This window comes from Lissotriton vulgaris, chromosome 3_1 (genome assembly GCF_964263255.1).
Source record: "Lissotriton vulgaris chromosome 3_1, aLisVul1.2, whole genome shotgun sequence".
Lineage (NCBI taxonomy): Eukaryota > Metazoa > Chordata > Amphibia > Caudata > Salamandridae > Lissotriton > Lissotriton vulgaris.
In genome coordinates this window covers 1,373,335,207-1,373,356,925 of record NC_141689.1, presented here as the reverse complement: position 1 = coordinate 1,373,356,925, position 21,719 = coordinate 1,373,335,207, and the positions used below count along the sequence as shown (strand labels likewise).

Here is a 21,719-nt window from a genome sequence, read left to right as displayed (position 1 = left end):
CAATGGGCCGGCGACTTTAACATCCAAATACATAATCAGCCGGCAAACGGGTGTATGGTTTTACTAACTGAGCATAGGATGGTACACCTCTTTTCACACATAGCTTGAACATACACCTTGATCCACAAATATCTTCTGTTGCTGAAAGACCATAACACCCTAGGCAATTTACAGATCCAAACGTTCATGAGGAGAGATGCACATTCCACAATTTATCACTTTTTAATCGGTTCCACTGTTAATCATTTGGGGCCTGATTTAGATCTTGACACGGCTCCCGTCGTCCCTCTGTGTCGGGGGTTACAAGTACTACATTGAGCTGACGGAGTCCCTCCCACTGTATTTAGATGTGGGCTGCCTCAGCTTCCGCCAGCATCAACAGTCTGTCTGCTGTTGCATCAGTGGCACACATCCGTCGACGCGGCAGACTCCTCTGCTGGATAACAGTACTCCATCCCCAGCGGGTTTGCGCCAAGCCTATTTTGATTTCCCTTCTGTGCTAGTGTTGTCCTAGTGGTGGATTACTGAGTCCCTGGTGGATTGGAGACTGGTAAATACTACTAATCAATGTGACTTTACACATTTGTTGTGTTTGCTCCAAAAATATATGCAGGCAATGCGTGGTGCCCCTTTTTGTACATATAGCATAGCACACAAACAACATACACACACTATTGTATGTACCCCGACAGGCACCACAAGTACAACACCCACAACCACCACAACAAATTTAAAAAATGTTAAGCGTCAATACTGTTGTATTCATTTTACCTTGATAAGTTGTAAAATGAACACTACTTACACATAAGACAAACACTGCATTGTTTGAGGGGATATATAACAACATTACATAGCATCTATACATTGCCATTTCCTGGTATTTCTCCTAATAGCGGGTATCAGTTAATGCCTTTATTTACAGGGTTTCATCGCCGACATTCATATATTTATTTTTTCTGCCCCACCACTAGCAGACACCCACATCCCCTCTCTTGGGACCCATACGGCAGCCTGTTAGCGCTTCACACTTGCAGTGAGGACCATCCCCCGCCTGCTGCGTGATAACCATGAGACGCACTGACGTTCCCACTTCTGTGACATGCACCCTAACTAGTTAGCACTCCACTCACACAGTGGGAGACACTCCCCCTCTAGGCGTGACATTGCCGGAGGATGCGCGGATCTCTCGATCCATTGGAGCTCGCACGCCATTCTGGATGACTAATATGCACTGGCCCTCCCACACTGCTACCTACGGATGGTGAGGCAGAGGGTAGGTGCCCAAGAGCACACATGCATGGAGACTAGTAAGTGTACCCATGTCTGCTACCCATTGTTTGTTTATCTTCTGAATTCCTTGGTATCAAGTGGTGTGCCTTGAGGCCGTGTCTAGCGGACTTGTGTCTTGGTGACGCCAGCATCTTTGTGGAAACAATACTCTTTTTCACTTACTACCCCTCCAATGTAGTTAGCCTCCTGTGTCAGGAGCCCTGCAATCCCCACGGATGGTCTGCTCTAATATGTCAGGAGGGTGAAGATGCTATATTTTTGTGTATGTTTCAATGTTTTTTCTTCACAATATTACATATACACATATTGGCATACATCACTTTGTCAGCATAAAGCATATTGTGGCAGCACATCCATCTGATTTCAGACATCATTGTGGGGCAAATACACATGTGAAGGTTTTAATATGATGCATTGACTTTTGCTTTATGTTTGTTTTTAATGCAGGTCACTCATAACGGAGTGCATTATTAGCAGAGAGCTCCACATTAAGGGTAAGATGTTAGTTGACATCCTGCCTCTCAAATCCAGAGTGGGGATAATATTTTAGCACCGCTAACTCTATCGAAAATATTAGGTCACAGAACACACTACTTGGTCCTGATGAAATGCCTAAAGACCACTTCACTGCTGCTTGTGGCATGGAACATGGAGACCCACTGCATAGACCATAGCCAAATAGCTGGCCTATGAGTGACTGATTTACTGCTCACCTGCAGGGACCTGGACCATTATATCCTGCCGTTCCCTGACATTCTTTTTAACTCAACACCACCCAGTGATTCCTCATTAAATAGTTCGGCAACACCCGGGCGGTAGCTGAATTTATTCTACACCACTCACCAATCTTCTCACTTCTGTGGGGTTTTCCACATTGACCCAACTGTGCTCCATCCACTTCGATTAAAAGTTCTCAGACAAAGCGCCTTTTCACGGAGCACGCTAGGCATGCAGCACCGGCCTGGCGAGGAGCACTATCCTATGATAAAGCATGTCACCTACGGATGAGTGAGGGCACCTGTTCTTACTACCTCATGCTTCTTTGGGGACCTACACCCAGCTAGGGATAATTTCTCTGGGGCTGTCATGCATGGGAAAAGTATACTGATATTTTGTTACATTTATAGGGGAACAGCGTATACTGGACTGTGGTTCTTGGGTGCAACTCATACAGAGTACCTGGCTAAAGAGGGACAGTGTGTGTGAGGGTGTGTTTAGGTTCGCTTGTAAAATTGGTTGTCACCCTACTAGGGTCATGATCACCATATATAAAGCAAGAGCATTAGCAGCCAAATCACATGGTGGGGGTGTGGGGTTACACATTTAGTAGTCCTTTACAGGTTGAGAAAAATGCCTTTTGAAGGCGTATTTTGTGTACTTCCGCTCTAACATCATCTTTCATCATTCATAAGGAAGTGGGGTTGACTTACCTGGAAGACACATTGGTACGCAAACGTATTCTACTGTGGTGTTCAATATGGGTAATACTGAGACAGGATTCACAAGGCCATTCATACGGGATTGTTAACAGTAGATTATGCCTTTCATATCCTGTGGATTCCTTCATCAATGATACCCTTAAGTCGACGTTTGGTTTTGGTTAGATGTTTCACTCTCCAGAAATCTGAGGTGAAGGCAGTCCTACCTGAGGTGTGCACAGAGAAAAGAGCCCGTGCTGATGGTAGTTAATCCACGGTTTCTACTTATATGTTGTACACTCTACTGAGGGATTCCAAATGTATATGTCCCAAGTGACAAACGTGCAACACAATTTGATTTTGGTGGAGAAGTGTGGCTCAATGGTTAGAGTGGCAGACCATGAAGCAGAGGTCTAGCCCGGGACCAGGGTTCAATTCCCCGCCTCGGCGGGTCTTGGGCTCAAAATTCCACGGACCTGATAATTCTCGCCTCGGTGCCTATTCCAATCATAGAGTCCCACTCTGCAACTCTGGGCAATAGCTTGCTTAATCTCCACAACGGCCCCCACAACGCTAAGGATGCCGGGCCTCCACCTTGGGGGTGCCCAGGAGTGGACGCTTCAAAGGGAAAGCCAGGATGGGTTCCACAGCGGTATTCGTACATGCGCCTTGAGACCCTTGCGAGTGAGTAGTGCGCTATACAAGTATCAATTTACATTTACATTTAATTTACTAGATTGCGGTTAGGGATTGTACATCACCTTGTCACTTTCCCTAATATTAATCAATGGCATACTGAGTCTGGTCCGTGCCCATGTGATGGAATCTCAAAACAGAACACTCAGCACTTTATGATTTTTTGTCAGTTTTATCTGGATTTAAAGAAATATTTTTTTAATCTATTTGTATTTCACGCAATTTTAGAAATCAATATGCTATCATGCATTTCCTGTGCATGATGGATTTTCCTGCTGTTTGCTTAAGCATTGCCTCTTACACCTGGAAAGCAAAGCATGATTGCAAAAACATTTTTTGCTAATCATAGTATTGCTTTACTTGTATGAACTGAGCCTTGGATGTATGTTTTAATGTTTTATTGTGTTTTATGATGTATTGTATGTTAATAGTTGTTCTTTTATGGCCTATGTCGATAGTGCCAAAATAGAGAGTTTGAATCAAATGTAACCATATCTATCTTTATCTGATAAGGCATGTACTACCATAAATACTAAACTTAGCCTGGAATTATATAGTGATCTACCTAAATATTACGTTTTATCAAAATTTTGATATCATTGACCTTTATATTATGGCATACCACCATACATACTTTTTGATCAGCTATGGTGAATGCTATCCATTTTTTATTATGTCAGCTGGTAAGAAATATGCTCAATTTTGTAAGCAACTAATTCTCTACAATGTGCTCTAAAATTGTTAATAAACTTTAACACCAATAAAAAGTTGAACCTACGAAAACGGAATTCATTTCAATGTTAGAAGTTCATAAAAACTTTAAGAATCACTCAGCACCAATGTCAGGCAGAAGGCTACAAGCATGCTGAAAATAATTATTGATGATTTTTGATCTTTTACAAATGGTATAAAGGCAATCAATGTTTACTGACTCCACAAAAACAATGATAGCACACTAAATAAAAAAGTAAATGTCTTGTCAGGGATTTAATCTTCCAGTTCATTCCTTTACACCGCACAGTTCTGCAAAACCCTTTACATTTATTTTTATTTTACAATTTATTGAATTCTGTAAACATTGTTCTGTTAAAATATTTAGGCACAGTGTAATAAAGCAAAAAAAAAATATTTTGCTGCCACATTTTTACTTCAGAGGTTTTCAAAGTACATCTTAAGATGGTCCAGACCATACCGACCATACCAAATGTTGCATCTGTAAAGAGGAAGAACTTATTCAAGTGCTGATTCAATAGTCTTTGTTCACAGGAATAAGTAAGAGAAATTTACACTTTCACATAAACGGAATAATTTAACATAATTACAATTGGCAGAAAGCTGTGACTCTAATTTCAGTTGTTAAGCGGTTAGATCAGAAACACAAACACAAATATAAATCAATATAAATCTTAAAAAATAGAAGCATAGGGCAAAATTGTGATTTTTCTTTTTTTCACTGTTTACAAATAATTTAAATAATTTATTCCAGATAAAATAAAAGCAATGAGATGCTCAAGTAAACATTAAAAAATCTGAGAACTCCTCAAATGTGTTCAAGTCCTGCAATGCAGCATATGAACTGGAATCTTTGAGTATCATTTCTAAAAGCCACAACAGTGTAGTGCTAGTAAACACCAAATTTAAAATACAACCTTAACTTTATGGCAGAAAGCTACAAATCAAAAATAACTGAATCAATATTTTTCCAAAGGCTGGGCTGTATTACATGTGCACTCAACTCATGCACATATATACAAATCGGTATCTGAACTTCTCTTTGAAGGTTGGCTAAAATCATTATGATTATGTGATTGTCAGAGTATTCAGCAAGAACTCAGGAAATGGGAACATCTACTTCTATACATGACATAAAACATTTTTCATCAACATACATTATTTCAGTGCCAAAATCGGTCATTACTTCCCGTTTTAAATAAAGTTTTCAGTGAATGGCTTCCTTTATAACAGTTTCTACAATTCTGCTTGATTTCAATAGTATTAGTTTTATTATTATACAGTAAGGCATGTTATATATGTAAGGCTTTGATCTAAGCATATTCTGACTTATTTCTTAAAATATTTACATCTTAGCTAGTATACAAGGGTTGCAAAGTATAAAGTCAAACAGAATCTCAATTGATTTGAGCATTTCTATTGTATATCTAACTGATGATGTATGGAAAAAATCCAGCGTCTTTGTGATTGAATGGTACTGAAAGCACCACATGGACTCAGTCACACAAAGGCTTCCTTGCGCTCTGCCATTATATTTTGCTCTCTCTGGAGACACACGACATGTGACATACAAATAATCTATTTTTTATATTGTGAGTGGGAACCCACTTTTTGTGAACACCATTAAATTCAGAGCATTGAAAACAAAAGTTTCCATATTGCCCAGGTACCATTTGGAGAGGAGGAGGCGCCAATTTGAAATTGCGTCACCAGCATTCCATACTCTTCTATGATGGGAACACACCTGCCAGGCAGGCAGGAGAGTTCGTTTCCACATGTACTCAGCACTTGTTTTTTTTAGGTCTCGCCTCAGACTGTGCTGTCACTTTCAAGGTATTTTGTTTACATGCAGAGCTCTGTTTACCATTGATTGGCTTTATTGTCACTCTCGTTTGCTTGCTTTCCATTTGACAACGGATGCTGAAGTCATTTCCTCTTCTTGAGTTTGGCCCTTTCCTGGAGCATGGCTCAAGTACTTGTGTCCTTCCATTGCTCGCACTTTTAGGGAGCAACATTTTTTCTTTTTGGTGAAGCACTCCATAGAGTGTGTCTTTTGCAGCTGGCTCCCTCTTGTATTTCTCCATTGTCCTTCTGCTCCCATGTACCCACTCTCCCATTGACCATGCTTGCTTGCCCCCCTCCAAATGTCTGTGTTTGCTTATAAACCCCCGGCCTCCCTCCTGTTGTCTGTGCTGCCCCCACTAGCAGTAAGAACAAAATGAGCTCTGACATAGATACCACTGGTCTAGCAATAGGGTTTTGTTCCCTTCACCCACCTGCCTTCCCTTCGCTCATCGTCCATATTGCCCCCATCCCACCTTCCCACCCCGGCTCCACTGTCCATGTGAATATCAAAAAAGCGCTATGATGCAGACATATCAAATCACTTTTAGAATTATTTTAGGCAACAAACCCCACGTTTATATGAAAGGAGCAGCAAGATTTAAGGAGTTCTTTTGCTTTGCCATAGAAACTTTGCTTTGTGTTTCAACTCTTCAAGCATCACTACATTAGACATGCCTAGCGGGCCATATTCTCGGAAACTGCTAGACAGCCATCAGTTGGCAGGCTTTTTCTCAAGCTCATGGCAATCCACAGTTACTGTGCACTTCTCTGTGAGTACTGATTGTTTACCACTGTTGTAATAGGACTTTGGTACTAATGTGCTGTTCACTGGTTGCAAAGTTCAAATTAGGTTATGGAGTGCCAAAGGGTACCGTGGTCGAGCAGTCTAGGCATACCTGGGAGGTTATGAGAGTCCAGGCTCAGATACTGTAGGACAAAGACTACCCTTGCTGAGGGTCAGTGAGCCGTCTGGGTGTTTATTTTCAACAGCAAAATGTAGAAAAAGAAAATTGACACCAAATGCAAGATGATCCGAGCACCTTCTGGGGCTGACATACTACTTCAAGCAATTTTATAGCACCTACAAAGCTAAGTGCAACAATAGACATGATAATCAATACAAAACAGATATGTGACCTGCAGAGTAACATATCAGCCAGCTACCATGATCTAAGCATGCCCTATCAATCACCTATCCTTCCTCCAACACATTCCAAAGCAATGTGACCCAAGGTACAATAAGATCACCCCTCAGAGGTGAGGTGTGGTGCAAGGGCCAGGGCATTTGACTCCGGAGCACAGGCTCACGGTTTGATCTCCGGCTCCGGTGGCAGTTCAGCCCAGCACCATGTGACTTCGGACTTAATCTTCCTGACGGCCCCGAACGCCTTGAGACCCCTAGGGGTGATTTGTTTGCGCTTTACAAATACCAGGTTATGTCACTCATGCAGTACATCACTTCCAACAAGGGCTCACCACAAGTAGAAGACCACCAATGGTAAAGCATATCATCCATCTAATAGTGTGCTTCAACATTCCATAATGGATTTGTGCAATTGCAATAGTGTCCCACATGAAGCAGTAAAGTGAAGGAGGCTGCCCCATTCTCAACATAACCATATATTAATTATTCTCTCACCTGCCCTCACGGATTACATTGAGTTGTTCATCTATTGACTCCCCCTCAGACAGTCTTTCTCACAGAGTACATCAGATATGATGCCCGCCTGATGGGGTGCTGTCAAATAAGGAGCGGTGACAGTTGTGTCCACCTGAGCACTCCAATTACTTCTTCCTCTCTTCATTTACAAAGTGAAATGTAGCCTACCTTGTAGTTGGCTCTACTCCGGCACTTGAGGCTTTCTAGAGTAAACAGCCTATCAGGAAGTCTCCAATACCCCATATAGCAGTGTCCACCATTGACCAGTCTTATTGCACAAGCACAGTGAAAGATGACGTCACTTGAACAGGCCAGACAAACCTCCCACTAAAAGGATAACAATAGCAGGCCACACCTGTGACCCCCAGAGGCGCAACTAGAGCCAAATTTCGGGAGGGGGGGGGCTAATAAAGATTTGGGGGGGGTAATTCTTCCAGCAATAGGCAGAGTGGAGATGTAGGTGCTCTAGGAAGGGGTGAAAAACAACATAGCCTCGTTAACAAATAAATGGCTCTTAAAGACCTGTGAAGTTCTCGGTGCGGCTACAATAAGACGGACGCCAGACCAGCCATCCTACAGCAGCTCAAAACTGTCTGTGTGCGTGCCCGGGAAGCTGTCTCAGCCCGGGCTGACACACATGACGGGGGGCTGAAGCCCTTTGAGCCTTTGGGCATTGCGTGCCTGTGACACCACTCCAGCACTAAATCATTTAAAATGTAAAATGTTCAATGCAGAAAGAAATGCAGAGTCAGGAATATTCCCACAGCTAGCAAATGATTCAATTTGTCCAGTTTCTGGAAGACATTTAAAAAAAAATGGAACATCTCATGAAAGGAAGAGCGCAGAGAGGGTCCACCACAGCACCCACGTGAAAGAGAACTCCCCCTCAAATGTCCTCACATGTTTACTCAGCTTGGGCCAGTGCTACCACGGAGAACAAGAATAGAACGCCAATGAATTGGCTGTTTGCAACAAGCATTGGCAAAGCCAATAGGCCTTGCCTATGCAAGATCTATTGCCTTTGTCAATATTTTTTGAAGCCATGTTGCCCGGCAGTGCCGGCAGCATCATAAGGTCTTTCTTCCACTTTAAGCCATGCTGCACAGCAGCCTCTCTGCCGTAAAACACATCTAAAGAAAACACTGACAAAGCCAATAGAGCTAAAATAGTCAAGACATATTGGATTTACCAATTCTTGTTTAACTTTGGAGAAGGATAGCTGGCCTTGGCATCTAAGCAGATCTTCTACAATAAGCTGGGCAAAGGAGTTGATGTGGCCTACTCCTAGGCCAGTGGGAGGTTGTACAGATGGCAGACTCAACTGGATTCATTACAGCACTCGGCAGGAGATCTGTACAGCGGTATTCAATTTGGTGTAACAATTTGTCTTTGTGTCAGAGGATCTATCACATGACAAACCAGATGCGCCTTCATATCAGGAAGATTCACATTTTACGTAGACTTCCAAGCACTTTTTTGCCACCAGTCATACAGGAAAGTATACGTTTTATGACCCCATACCACCTTCAATGAGATACCTTCTGCATTCATTGCTTGAATCCATTTTCCATTTTTTCAGTTCAATTGCATTTGAGAACGTTCGGATAGCAGATGTGTTGTCCACTGAAACAAGCCAGGGAAAATGGCTAATTTCAAATTCTAGCGTTCTGACCCAACTGCGAAAAATTAAGCGAATGTACATACAATTTTCATAAGGTGGTAAATAGAAAACAACTACGCCATGTTCTGCTGGCTCCTATCAGTAAAAGAAATGTTTGTCTTTCATAAAAAAAACATACAAACATTTATCTTGAGGCATGTTTTCTTGCAGCTCAGTTATGTCCCGATGGCTGTCGAAGCACACCTGGCTCAATACCTCAGTGGCCAGATGCACTATTGCGAACATTTTTGATTTCCAGTTCTAGCTGTTTGATTTGCACATCTCTCTGGTTCATAAGTTCTCGAAGCCGCCGGATTTCATCCTGCTGTCGATAAAACATCTGCAGCAGCTGAAATATAATTAGGGATTTTTTACTCTGACTGTCTTTCATACAATGAGGCAAAACATACTTCCACAAAACATCACCTTGTTGGAATTCACTTGATGTGGTTGCTTTACAACTCTTTTGATAACAGTAGTTGCTATCAGCTGACATTAGGGTACCTATGATGATCGGATGATTTTCGGAGTGGGTTGCTGTCCAAACGTAAGACATGTGACAGTGTATCTTATAAAACACAAATAATGCTGTTGAAAGAAAAACCTTTGATCGGTCCCTCTATCGATCATTCTGCAGCACCACCGGCACCCCTAGTTCCAGCATATGGTACTACCTTTATTGACTGCAAAGTGATAAGAGCCTGCAGCCCTGATTTAGAGCTTGGCGGATGGGTTACTCCATCACAAACGTGATAGCTATCCCATCCGCTGGAATACACGTACCATTGGTGCACTTGTAATACGGCGAATGGGATATCCCTCAAGTTTGTGATTGTTTGTTGAACTGTATATCAGGCCCTCAGCCTGATTCAGCCAACCCAGGATTTGAAATTGTGACTTGAATTCAGCACACACAGAGACTTAAACACAGAAGAGAAGATCTACAGACGTGTCCGGGACAACTAGGATCCTGGGAGGAAGGGAAGGGATTGCCTTCTCTGCCCAGGTAGTTTGGGGGCTAGGCAGAGGGACTGATAATATGACGGGTAACATGTTGGCTGAATGACTATCGCACCATCATCAACTGTGTCTACCGAGCATGCAAGGGGGAAATTCTATTCTTTTACTGTGCAATAATGTGGCAGCCAAGCAAGGGTGGTGCTCTAACCGAAGTCAGCATAGAGCCATTTTTAAATCATACCCACACAGTCCCACCTTTACTCACTTCACATAGGTCCACTACCACATAATACCGTCTAGCTTCTCGACGGCAAAACCGAGAAGACCTATAGCAAATAGCCCACCTGTAGGGCCCGTTGGGCATTGCAGCGCCGGCCCAACAAGGAGTTGCCCTATGATGAAGCATGACACCCCTCAGGTGTGTGAGGGCCCTTGCTCCTTATTGGAGCTATCCCTGGACGAGCACTAACTACCTTGCCCTTTCTTAACACCTACTAATAACTGCCTTTACTGACGTGGTCTGACACCCTTTTCCTCCCTCCAGCCCCCAAGGAACAGCATACCTTTTGTCTTTAGCTTACGATCGGGGCCTGTATGCTGGACCTATTAAGCCCTACATCCCTCCCTGTGTGATTCAATACTTTTCAGAAATGTCTGGGTTTGGTAGGTTTCCTAGATGATCGCTGAGCCTGGGAGCAAAAACGCAGGTGCCTTCCTTGCAAAAATAGGTTGTTGTGTCATAGCTAGTGGGCACCTGTGTTTTTGGTCCGGGCTCTATGGCCATCAATGGAAGCCTACCAAACCCAGACATTTCTCAAAACTAGATAACTGGGGGAGTTCAGGGAGGTGTGACTTGCGTGGAACCTCCAACAATCCTCTGCAAACTGCAAATTTTGCTAAAAAAACCCAAACATTTTACTTACACTTTTGTCTGGGATCACTGCGCCAACCACCCAGTGTTCCCCTTGGTCTCCCCATAAAAATGATTCCCCCCAGGGGGGGCAGTAAGACTGAATATGTCAAAATTAATATGGGGGAGCAAAGGCCCTTGCCCAAGGGGTTGCTCACCCCTCCCTGTTGTCTAGGGGTGGATCCCTGCTTGGGGATTGCCCTCCTGCAGCGATCCTCAAGCAGGGATCCACTAGGGATTGTCCCTTTACCAACTATACCTTTTCCATGTTTTTTGGCACTCAGGGAGCTGAGATAGCCCCACAAGCACTGCAGTAGTGAAACTAAAATGAGTCGATCAGCTAATTTTAGTTTCAGTTTCAATGTAATGACGTCAGCGCACCATGCGCACAATCACCATCACATTGACAAAAAATACCTTGGGAGGTTGGAGAAGCTTTTCCTCACCTCCTGAGGCTATAAAAAAAAGGAAATCCATCTGCTGTTTACAGGTGAGGGATTAGGCAATGGTGTGCCGCAAATGTAACTGTTACGTCCTTGGCACACCAGTGCCTATGGCCAAGGATGTAATCGTTACGTCCTCAGCACTGAAGGGGTCATAGGAAGAGTCAAGATATGCTTCCTGCTTACAAGCATTTGTTCCAGGCGAAGAGACATATAACACAACGGATGGCAGCTCTACAGGTTCGGGCGCAGTTTTGATTCAAACAAACATAGGTCACGAAAGGCTGGTTGTGCGTGCCTCCAGGTCATTGGAGATATTTGAGAAAAATTATGTGGTTATAGAAAGAGAGACACTTACAATTTTCTGGGCACTAAAAAAGTTTCAGAAGTTTCAGAAATTTTGTTTGGGGCACAGAATTCGGGGGACATGCATCAATTATTAAGGAATCGCAATTAAGGAATCGCAAATGCCTATGCACGTAGAAATCGCTAACAAAATAGCAATTTCTAAACCTTCCTTAATTGTGACTCGCAAATTGCGAGTCGCAATTAAGGAATACCTCCCATTCATTCCTATGGCCCTAGAGGTCCATAGGAATGAATGGGAAGACATCCTGCATTTGAGATTCTCAATTAGATAATCGCAAATTGAGAATGCAATTTCAAGGGTGCCAGGGTGTCAAAAGGACACATTGTTGCACCCCTGAAATCGGCATGTGAGTAAATCTTGCACACACATGCCCCAAGGGCATGTGTGTGTGTAAAATGGAACTTTGAAAAACGCACTTTAGTGCATTGTTTTTTTTTGCAAATTCGCAGATAGGGCTCAAACTATGTGACCTTCGGAGGTGACATTTGATGTTGTAGCTGATGGATTTGCCAAGTCATTTTGTTGGTTGAAACACAGAGAAAAACATTGGACTGGCATTGATGAGGCACACAGAATTAGGAACTAATGTGAATGGACCAGACACTGCCATATGGTGCCTAATGACCTTATGTCTGGCATGAAGGGAATCACAACTGGAGACACAGGAATGACCTGGTGTCTTGGAGAGCTATTGTTTTGGGGAAAAGTTTCCAGGCCCGATATTGCACCCGGAGAACATCCATAATGTGAGGAATCTGCAAAAATAAGTATACATAAGAAAAGACTATGTACATATCCTATGAAGGGAGGGAAATGGGGTGCAGGAAAGACAAGGAGTTCATTGTTTTAGTGTTTATTTAAGGTATGATCAAAAATTTACAATTTGGGTTTATTGATAAGACCAACAGTACAAACTTATCAGATGTTTTGCGGCATCTGTGTAACAAATATAAATTGGCGCCTTAGTAGGCTACCTTCATTAATGTGAAGATGCAAGAACATTTGATTTGATGAAGGAAAGCAATTGAGGAGAAGGTTACTCATATACAATTACTTGATATGAGGACAAAGCGCTGATTTCACTTTTACACAAAATAGAGATTTTTACTTTTGAAATTACAAAACCAAATGAATATGCTAGAGATTTTTGCTTTCAAAATTACAAATGCAAATAAATATGCTGTCACGCCCGATTGGTGTTTTGTAACAAATATTCCATTCGTTTTTCTAAAAAAAAAATTACTTTCATTCAATGTATATTTCATTTGAAAAAACAGCATGTTATTAACTATTTCCTGACAAAAACTGTTTAGGCAACGGAGTAAGAATTACCTCTCCTTGACAAGGGATTGATTAAATGGTACATTTGTTGTTTTGAATTACAGCACCATGGGATAAAAACCATAGACAAGAAAAATAGGGACTACTCAATTCTTCTAAGATTGAATAGGCTGCAAATATTCGTCATTGAGCATATATTACTTAGGATGCTCTTAATCACCAGAAGGTACAGGCAGTAAAATGTGCCTCAAATAGGTAAGCTGGGATAAGGCAATCAATCAATCAAAGCATTTATATAGCGCGCTACTCACCCGGAGGGTCTCAAGGCGCTTGGGGGGATCCTCTACTGCTAGAACAGCCAGGTCATGAGTTGCTTCCTGAAGGCGAGGTGGTCTTAGGTCATGCGGAGGTGGGTGGGGAGGGAGTTCCACGTCTTGGCGGCCAGGTAGGAGAAGGATCTTCCTCCCGTTGTGGCTCTTCGGATGCGGGGGACGGCGGTGAGGGCGTGGCTGGTCGATCGAAGCTGGCGGGTGGGAGTGTAGAAGTTCAGGCGGTCGTTGAGGTATCTTGGGCCTTGGTTGTGGAGAGCTTTGTGTGCGTGGGTGAGGAGTCGGAACGTGATTCTCTTGTTGACAGGGAGCCAGTGCAGGTTTCTTAGGTGTGCGGAGATGTGGCTGTGTCGGGGGATGTCCAGGATGAGTCGTGCTGAGGCGATCTGAATACGCTGGAGTCTTTTCTGGAGTTTTGCGGTGGTACCGGCGTAGAGGGAGTTGCCGTAGTCCAGTCAGCTGGTGACGAGGGCCTGGGTGACCGTCTTCCTGGTTTCGGTGGAGATCCACCGGAAGATCTTCCATAGCATGCGTAGGATGTTGAAGCATGACGAGGAGACGGCGTTGACTTGTCTGGTCATCGAGAGGGAGGAGTCCAGGATGAAGCCCAGGTTGCGTGCGTGGCCGTTGGTTTGGGTGCGCTGCCCAGGGCAGGGGGCCACCAGGAGTCGTCCCAGGCGGAGGGCGAAGATCCCAGGATGAGGACTTCCGTCTTATCTGAGTTCAGTTTCAGGCGGCTGTTCATCATCCACTCGGCTACGTCTTTCATCCCTTCGTGTAGGTTGGTTCTGGCGGTGGCGGGGTCGTTGGTGAGGGAGAGGATCAGCTGGGTGTCATCTGCGTAGGAGAGGATGTTGAGGCCACGAGGGGATGATGTTGAACAGCGTGTGGCTGAGTGATGATCCTTGTGGTACGCCGCAGCTGACTTCGGTGGCTTCTGATCTGAAAGGGGGGAGGCGGACTCTCTGTGTCCTTCCGGCGAGGAAGGAGATGATCCATTCCAGTGCCTTCTCTTGGATTCCGACGTTGCTGAGGCGCTGTACAAGGGTGCGGTGGCAGACAGTGTCGAACGCCGCGGAGAGGTCCAGGAGGATGAGGGCCGCTGTTTCCCCACTGTCGAGCAGGGCTCGGATGTCATCAGTGGCTGCGATGAGGGCGGTCTCAGTGCTGTGGTTGCCTTGGAATCCAGACTGCGAGTGGTCGAGGGATCCGTTCGTCTCGAGGAAGGCGGTCAGCTGTCTGTTAACGGTCTTCTCGATGACTTTGGCCGGAAACGGGAGGAGAGAGATGGGGCGGTAGTTTTTGAGATCGGTGGGGTCTACTGCTGGTTTCTTCAGGAGGGCACTGAGTTTGGCGTGCTTCCAGCTCTCCGGGAAGGTTGCGGTGTCGAAGGAGGCGTTGATGTTGTCCCGTAGATGGGGTGCGATGACGGAGTCGGCCTTGTTGAAGACGTGGTGAGGGCAAGGATCGGTTGGAGATCCGGAGTGGATGGAGTTCATCGTGCGGATGGTGTCTTCGGTATTGATCGGGGTCCAGGCGCGGAGGATGGTGGTGGGGGGGCGCTGGTGCGGTTGTAGGGTGCGTCGGCTGTGTGCTGAAGCTGTTGTGTATGTCTACGATCTTGCTGTGGAAGAACGAGGCGAGCGAGTTGCAGAGGTCTTGCGATGGGGTGATGTCGTTGTTTCCGGCGCTGGGGTTGGAGAGCTCTTTAACGATGTTGAAGAGTTCCTTGCTGTTGTGGGCGTTGTTGTCCAGTCGTTCCTTGAATGCGGTTTTCTTGGTGGTGTGGATCAGTTGGTGGTGTTTTTGAGTGGCGAGTTTGAGGGTGGTCATGTTGTCTGGAGTCGGGTCTCTGCGCCAGGCTTTTTTGAGGGCTCAGCAGTTCTTCTTGGAGCTCTTGAGTTCGTCGGTGAACCAGGATGCTTTCTTGCTGCCGGGTGTGCTGGGAGGGGTCCTCAGGGGTGTGAGGTCGTCTGCGCAGTTGCTGATCCACCTCGTGAGGTTGTCGGCGGCATGGTTGGGGTTCGCTGAGTTGGCGGGAGGGTTCTTGTTCAGGGATGCAGCGAGCTGGTCGGCTGTGATCTTGTTCCAGCTTCTTCGGGGAACCTGGTGCTGGTGGTGGTAGATCGTGGTCCTTCTGAAGCTGAAGTGGATGCAGCTGTGGTCCGTCCAGTGGAGTCCAGTGACGTGGCTGAAGGAGATGTCCTTGCTGGAGGAGAAGACGGGGTCGAGCGTGTGGCCGGCGTAGTGGGTGGGGGTGGTCACCAGCTGCTTGAGGGTGTCGTCGGAGTTGGTCGTGACGCGGATGGTGTTCTTGTGGACGATGGTGATGCCTCCTCCCGTCTGGTTGACGCGGTCCCTCCGGGTGATCTTGTATCTGTCCGGGATGGCAATGGCGATGTCGGGCGCTGAGGAGGCGTCCATCCATGTTTCCGTGAGGAAGGCGACATCTGGGGATGTCGAGTCGAGGAGGTTCCAGAGCTCCACGGCGTGTCTGTGGACGGAGCGGGTGTTGAGCAGGATGCACTTGAGGTGGTTGCTGCTGGGGGTCGGCTTGGTGGGTGCGGTGCAGGTCCGGATGCAGGAGAACTTGCAGGACTGGCAGGTAAAGTGTCCATGGGTGCGTCTCGGGGTGGCTCGGTAGCACCCGGGGGTTCGGCCAGTGTTGAGTGCGTTGAGGGTGGCCGCGTCGTAGGTCTGGCGGGTGGGGTGGCCTCTGTGGGGGCCAGGGGTTCTGGCGCTGGGCGCGGTCCAGGCGCGGACGGGCGCAGACAGGCTTACCTTTGGCGCACCTTTGGCGCTCAATCGGTGCTCCCGCTGCGCGCGGTCGCTCTGGGGGCGTCATAAGTAAGGAGCCGGGAGGGAGGAGCAGCTGGGTGGTGGGAGCGGGCGGCGAGTGGAATCACAGGGGGGGCGGGGCTGCAGGGAGGCAGCGGCGGGAAATCCAAGAAGCAGCGGGCAGCGGGAAAGTCCAAGGAGCAGAGGGCAGCGAGCGAAGGAATCTGCAGGCAGGAGCGGCAGCAGTGAGTGGGGCCTGAGGCAGGAACATTTGCATAAAAATCAGAGCTTTGAAAGTTTTGAGAATAGTGAAAGTGTGTGAGACATATTATTTCTTTGAGTTGAAGTAAGAGCTATCTGGTATCTTATTGGTATAATTTTAGATTCCCAGTGGAGGGAGATCAGAGGAAAAGATAATATTATTAGGGTTTTTCATTTTCAAAAGCATTTGATAGTTCTATCGATGGATCACACTGGGTGCAACTGAACTGACATTGGCCTGAAATATGTCACCAGGTTTAAAAAGCTTTATGAAGGTCTTTCAGTTTCAGTTGTAAGTAAGGGGAATTTCGCAGAAGTCAATTCTATAATTAGGGGCACAAGGTTTCCCTTTATATACTTTATTGATCACTTTATGACTGAAACCTCCCAGAGACAATCGAAGCAATCACAGCAAATACTCCACTGATTTAAAATAAAGCTGAGGTTAGGATAGTTCATATGCTGATGATATATTGTTTTTTTATCTCCAATCCTGTTTTAGCTATTTTGGCTACTGAGGCAGAGGCAACATAATATGGTTATATTTCAGGGTATCTACTAAAACCAATCAAGACAGATACTTTTGAATAATCCTGAGAATTGCACTCATGCAAGATATATAATCTGGGGTGGCCTAATGGCTAGAGCCGTCGACCTCAAAGCTGGGGAACCTGGTTTGAGTCTTGGCAGGGACGCTCAACATCCTGTGATTCCTGGTGAATCAATTAATCTCCCAGTGATTAATAAAATGAATGTGTCTGTCTGTAATGCAACTGGTGCTCATGTAAATTACTATAAACCTTCGGGTCGAGTTCGCACTATATTAAACAAAAAACCATCTCTGCCACATATTTAGGAAATTCAAGTCTCATCCCAAGTAGGTGGAATTATTTAATTGAACTATGAAAATCTGATTAACAAGACACCCTACAACACTTACTAGGTGGAATAGAATTTCAACAGGGCTAGTGAGATGTTGAAATCTCCTTGAAATCCGGCACCTTTTTACATCGAGGAGGTGCCATTCTTTTCTTACATTAAAACTACAAGTAGAAAAGGGCAGCTGGCCATAATTACATCTGTTGTTTTATTATGAGGCTACTATAAAGATGTTCATTAGTCCGAAATAGTTTTCTAAAAAAAACTTTATTTGTCGCTGCAAGGTACCGTAGGACTACAACAAGCAAGTCCTCTGGATAATCCAGCTCCCACCTAGAATTTAGAACATGCTGCATAGCAATAAGCTACTAACAGCATTTTGAAAATATACATGTAAATAGTGCAACAGCATTAAAGGGCTTGAACATTTATAAAAGAATATTTGCCACTTGTCATTCTCAGGTTCTGGATATCGGTGGGGGGCAGCATAATTTTGACTCCACCCTATCATGTCTGAATAGGCCTCATTTATGTTTCCACATGACCTTATGTACTCGTGTGATGTAAAATTATTAATGTAATGTAGTGCACCTAACGAGTTACAAAAGGTGCAATTACTGTGTAATCTCGACATTTATAAGAATGTGCATATTAACGTTTTCCCTTACAGTAACAACAAATTGCAGTTCTCACATATATTTGCATTTGATTAGTATGAATAATATTGTTAATTCTGATATATTTATGTATTAATTTAAATAATATTCTGCATTTATTTTATAACTGGAAATATATCCATTTGAATAGTGCTATACTTCTATATTGTAACTTTATATGTATTTTAATAATGCATTTAAACGTGTACTGAAATGCTTGCCGCACTAAGTTGACCAAATGCCTTAAGCATTGGAATTTCTTAATGTTTAACTTTTAATGTGAATGGTTTTTTTGGATGCAATGTTTTTCTCTCCTCTGCAGGTGCATTTGCATGAAGTCATGGTTAAAGAAAAGCACATTGTGTGAAAGCGATAGTGAGGCTTGAAAGGAGCATCTTTTGGCAAGGACAAAAAGCTTTAATGAACAAAGGGAGGACTACTGTTTGTGAGGAATTGGGAGACTGGAGGAATTCAAGGACTTTTTAATGTGTGGACCAAAGGAAAGAAATCTCAAGTGTAATTGCCAAGTTTTGTTATTTGAAGATGGAAAATAATGAGACATATGCCATGGGATTCTCAAAGGTTCTGTTACAGGTATAATTGGGGATATTCCTCACCTTTATTCAGATTTTCTTTAGACTCTGAGAGGTACAGACCTCTTTAAGACATATCTGTTGTGTGGTTTCATGATATACAATATTCTTTCCTTTTAGAGAACTTTTACAGATGCTGACACCTTTTTCTGCTTCCCTGACTTAAATAGGGTTTTCCTGATTCCTGGTTTTGAATAGGGCTTAGTAGAATTTCTTAGATAACTTCATGTACAACAGGCAGGAGGATCAAAACTTTCAATAAACTAACCAGACTTTGTTTCTCTATCTCTGTACTGCAGCTACAGAATGACTCATTTGCTTTCTGTTGGTTTGGATATCCATTAGTGATTCTGTTTTTTTATACTATGCTTCTGACACTGATTTAAATTAGTTTGGCTTAGAATTTTGAATACATTCATACTTAATCCCATCTTCCGACTCTGAGTTTTACTGTGTGGCCAAGTGGTTTATACTGTTATTGTTAAATTGTAGTTGATCCTAACTCCTTTTATTCCTCAGGCACCTACACACTTCCATTGCAGGTGACAAGGAAGAGGGAGCCCAAATTCGATGCATTAGCAGATGGTAGCAGAGGGCAGTTAGGTCCGGATATATGGGAATCAGGAGATTTTATATGAGAATCATTCAGTTCCTAGTCCTAGCCCCAGTCTAAGTCCCAGAGCCCATGTGTCGAGTCGGAGGATCGGTAGAGTTCCAGCGGTTTATAGCAGGTTGGTAACAGCAGAGGAGTGAGTAGTAACAGGGATTCACGTGTACCGCTTATGCTTAGCTTGTGGTGTTATAATAGTTGTGTGATGTTTGGTGGAGGTATTTTGAATGTTGTGGGAATGGGGTGTTTCATGTGAAGAAGTTGAAGTTGTTAATGGGTCCGACGTGGCCTAAGATCCTGGAATGATATTAAAAGTGTAGAAGACACTGTATTGTAATTATCTACTGAGGTTTTGGGGCGTCTGTCGTGAGTGTCGACAGCCCAATTGAGATAGGGAAAATTATCTTTATGTGTGAAAGCGAGGTATAATTAGTGTGGTGAACATTTTGTGCAGAGGGAAACTGTACTGATCAGGGAGATTCCCTGCAGGTCAAGGTTTAATTTGAATATATTTCAGAGTAGCTAGGAAAGCGTTGTTCCGAGGCATTTCTTGATGATTGAATTATGTCGATTTCCTAATTAAAGCAGACAATTGTTATTTGTTGCCATTGTATTGGGTTTGTTTGTTTGCCTCCGTATTGCTGAAGAGAGTGTGGTCATGAAAGCTGCAAAGGAGCTTGAACCACTAAAAGGAGTGAGACTGATGTCACTGGGTGCTGCACTGGGATTGGTTGGTGTTAGACCTGGCACCATTGGCGTGGGTCTCCCTTCCATGTTTCGCTGTTGTCTCCTCTGTTTTTGCTGGTATTAGATGCTCTGGGTGCTGTGCCACTGCTATTCAGTGCCACAGCGCGAATGCTCCCTATGTAAATATAACTGTGAATTGGTATATCCCTGATTGGCTTATTTTTTTACCTGTTAGTCCCTAGTAGTGTGGCCTGGGTGTGCCCAGGGCTGGTAACCCAAATGCTGCTGGTGGGCCTGCAGCGCTGGTTTGCGCCACCCACAGAAGCAGCGTCTAAAGTGTACCTCAGACCTGGCACTGCAGTGTCTGTGTGCAGTCCAGAACTGCCATCTTGGCTTTTAAGTGCTAACACTTCCCAGCCCCTGAACCTCCCTTGGCATCATATCAGTCACCCCTATGGTAGGGTGCATTGTGTGTGAAAGGTAGGACATGGCTTGATGTGTGTTGCATGTCCTGGTAGTGAAATACACCCCATTTCGTTTTTTCACTGCTGCAAGGCTACCTGTTCTCCATAGGCTAGAATGGGCAGTCTGACTATTACATCTTATATTCCGAACTGACTCAGGGAACATGGTAGAAATTCGAGTTTAGTATGCCTGAACTCAGAATGATAAAATACATCTTTTAGCGAAGTTGGATTTAATATTCTGTGTTTGAAAATACCACTTTTAGAAAGTAGGTATTGTCTTGCCTAAGCCTTCCAGTGTGCTCTGCTGTTATGTGTATTGGCTGTCTGGGTTTAGAGGGGCAAGGCAGGCTGAGTCAGACCTAGGTTGAATAGAGAGATCTGCATTGAGTACTGGGGAGGGGTAGCTCCTTGACCTGAATAGGGCTGTGCCTGGCAAGGTAAATGCTGGCTCCACATCCTACTGTGTGTCTGATGGCAGACCCCCTCTTTCTGAAAGGAAGGATGCAGCTTGGTAAACAAAGTGCTCCAGGCCTGAGCAGAACTGGTTCTGGCTGGGTTCAGTAACTAGTGACTTTTTAGAACAAAGACTTTTGGGGTATAAATATCTGTGCCCAAACCCCTGATTTTTGTATTGCTTTTGGATGTCAATAAGAACCTCTGTCCGTTTCACTGAAGGAATCTGCAGGAGAGGACTGTCCTTGTGCTTGTGTGCTATTTCTTGGATTGGCCTGTAGTAGTTTCCCCTGGACTTGGAAGAAGAGGGAAAAGGACTTTGAGAGAACTTTTATTTTTCTAAAGCAATCACCCAAGGGCTAGAAGAGAGCTAACATCCTGCTGGAGTCACAGGCACATCTGGCTCCACCACCAGCCTACTGGTTCCTCCCAGCGAGGATTCCTATCTGAAGGTGAGGCCCCTGTGAGTTCCAGTGCCTCTTGTTCTACTCCAGAGAAGAGAGTGCTGAAATCGTCGCTAACACCCGTTTGCGAGCCGCTGCAGCTGAAGAGTGTAAGAAAAATCACTGCGCTGCTGCCGCCGAACGCTCGCAAACCAAGAGTCATCGCATCGCACGCTTGCGGGCCACAAAGTGCTCGCTAACACCCAAAGACCATCGCATCGCACGTTTGTGGGCTGTCGAGTGCTCGCTAACCAAGGATCATCGCATCGAGATCGTTGAAACACAACAACGCAGTGCG

The 21,719-nt window shown here is 44.6% G+C and overlaps 1 protein-coding gene across 2 annotated transcripts in view; it reads right to left on the bottom strand.

The window, feature by feature from the left end:
* Positions 1 to 4,372: 4,372 nt before the first annotated feature.
* The window catches only part of CORO2A (coronin 2A), a 433,064-nt gene continuing 415,717 nt past the window's right edge, over positions 4,373 to 21,719 (bottom strand). Inside the window, exons 12-13 of one of the 2 annotated variants that reach the window (XR_015309352.1) lie at positions 9,156 to 9,650; positions 4,373 to 9,069 (exon numbers count right to left, since the gene is read on the bottom strand). Coding sequence is in view for 1 of the 2 variants with exons in the window: in XM_086961842.1 (XP_086817968.1) it covers positions 9,519 to 9,650 (132 nt within the window). In the remaining variant the exon portion in view is untranslated. Of the gene's footprint in view, positions 9,651 to 21,719 lie in introns of both variants that reach the window. The other variant, XM_086961842.1, reaches the window with a different exon arrangement.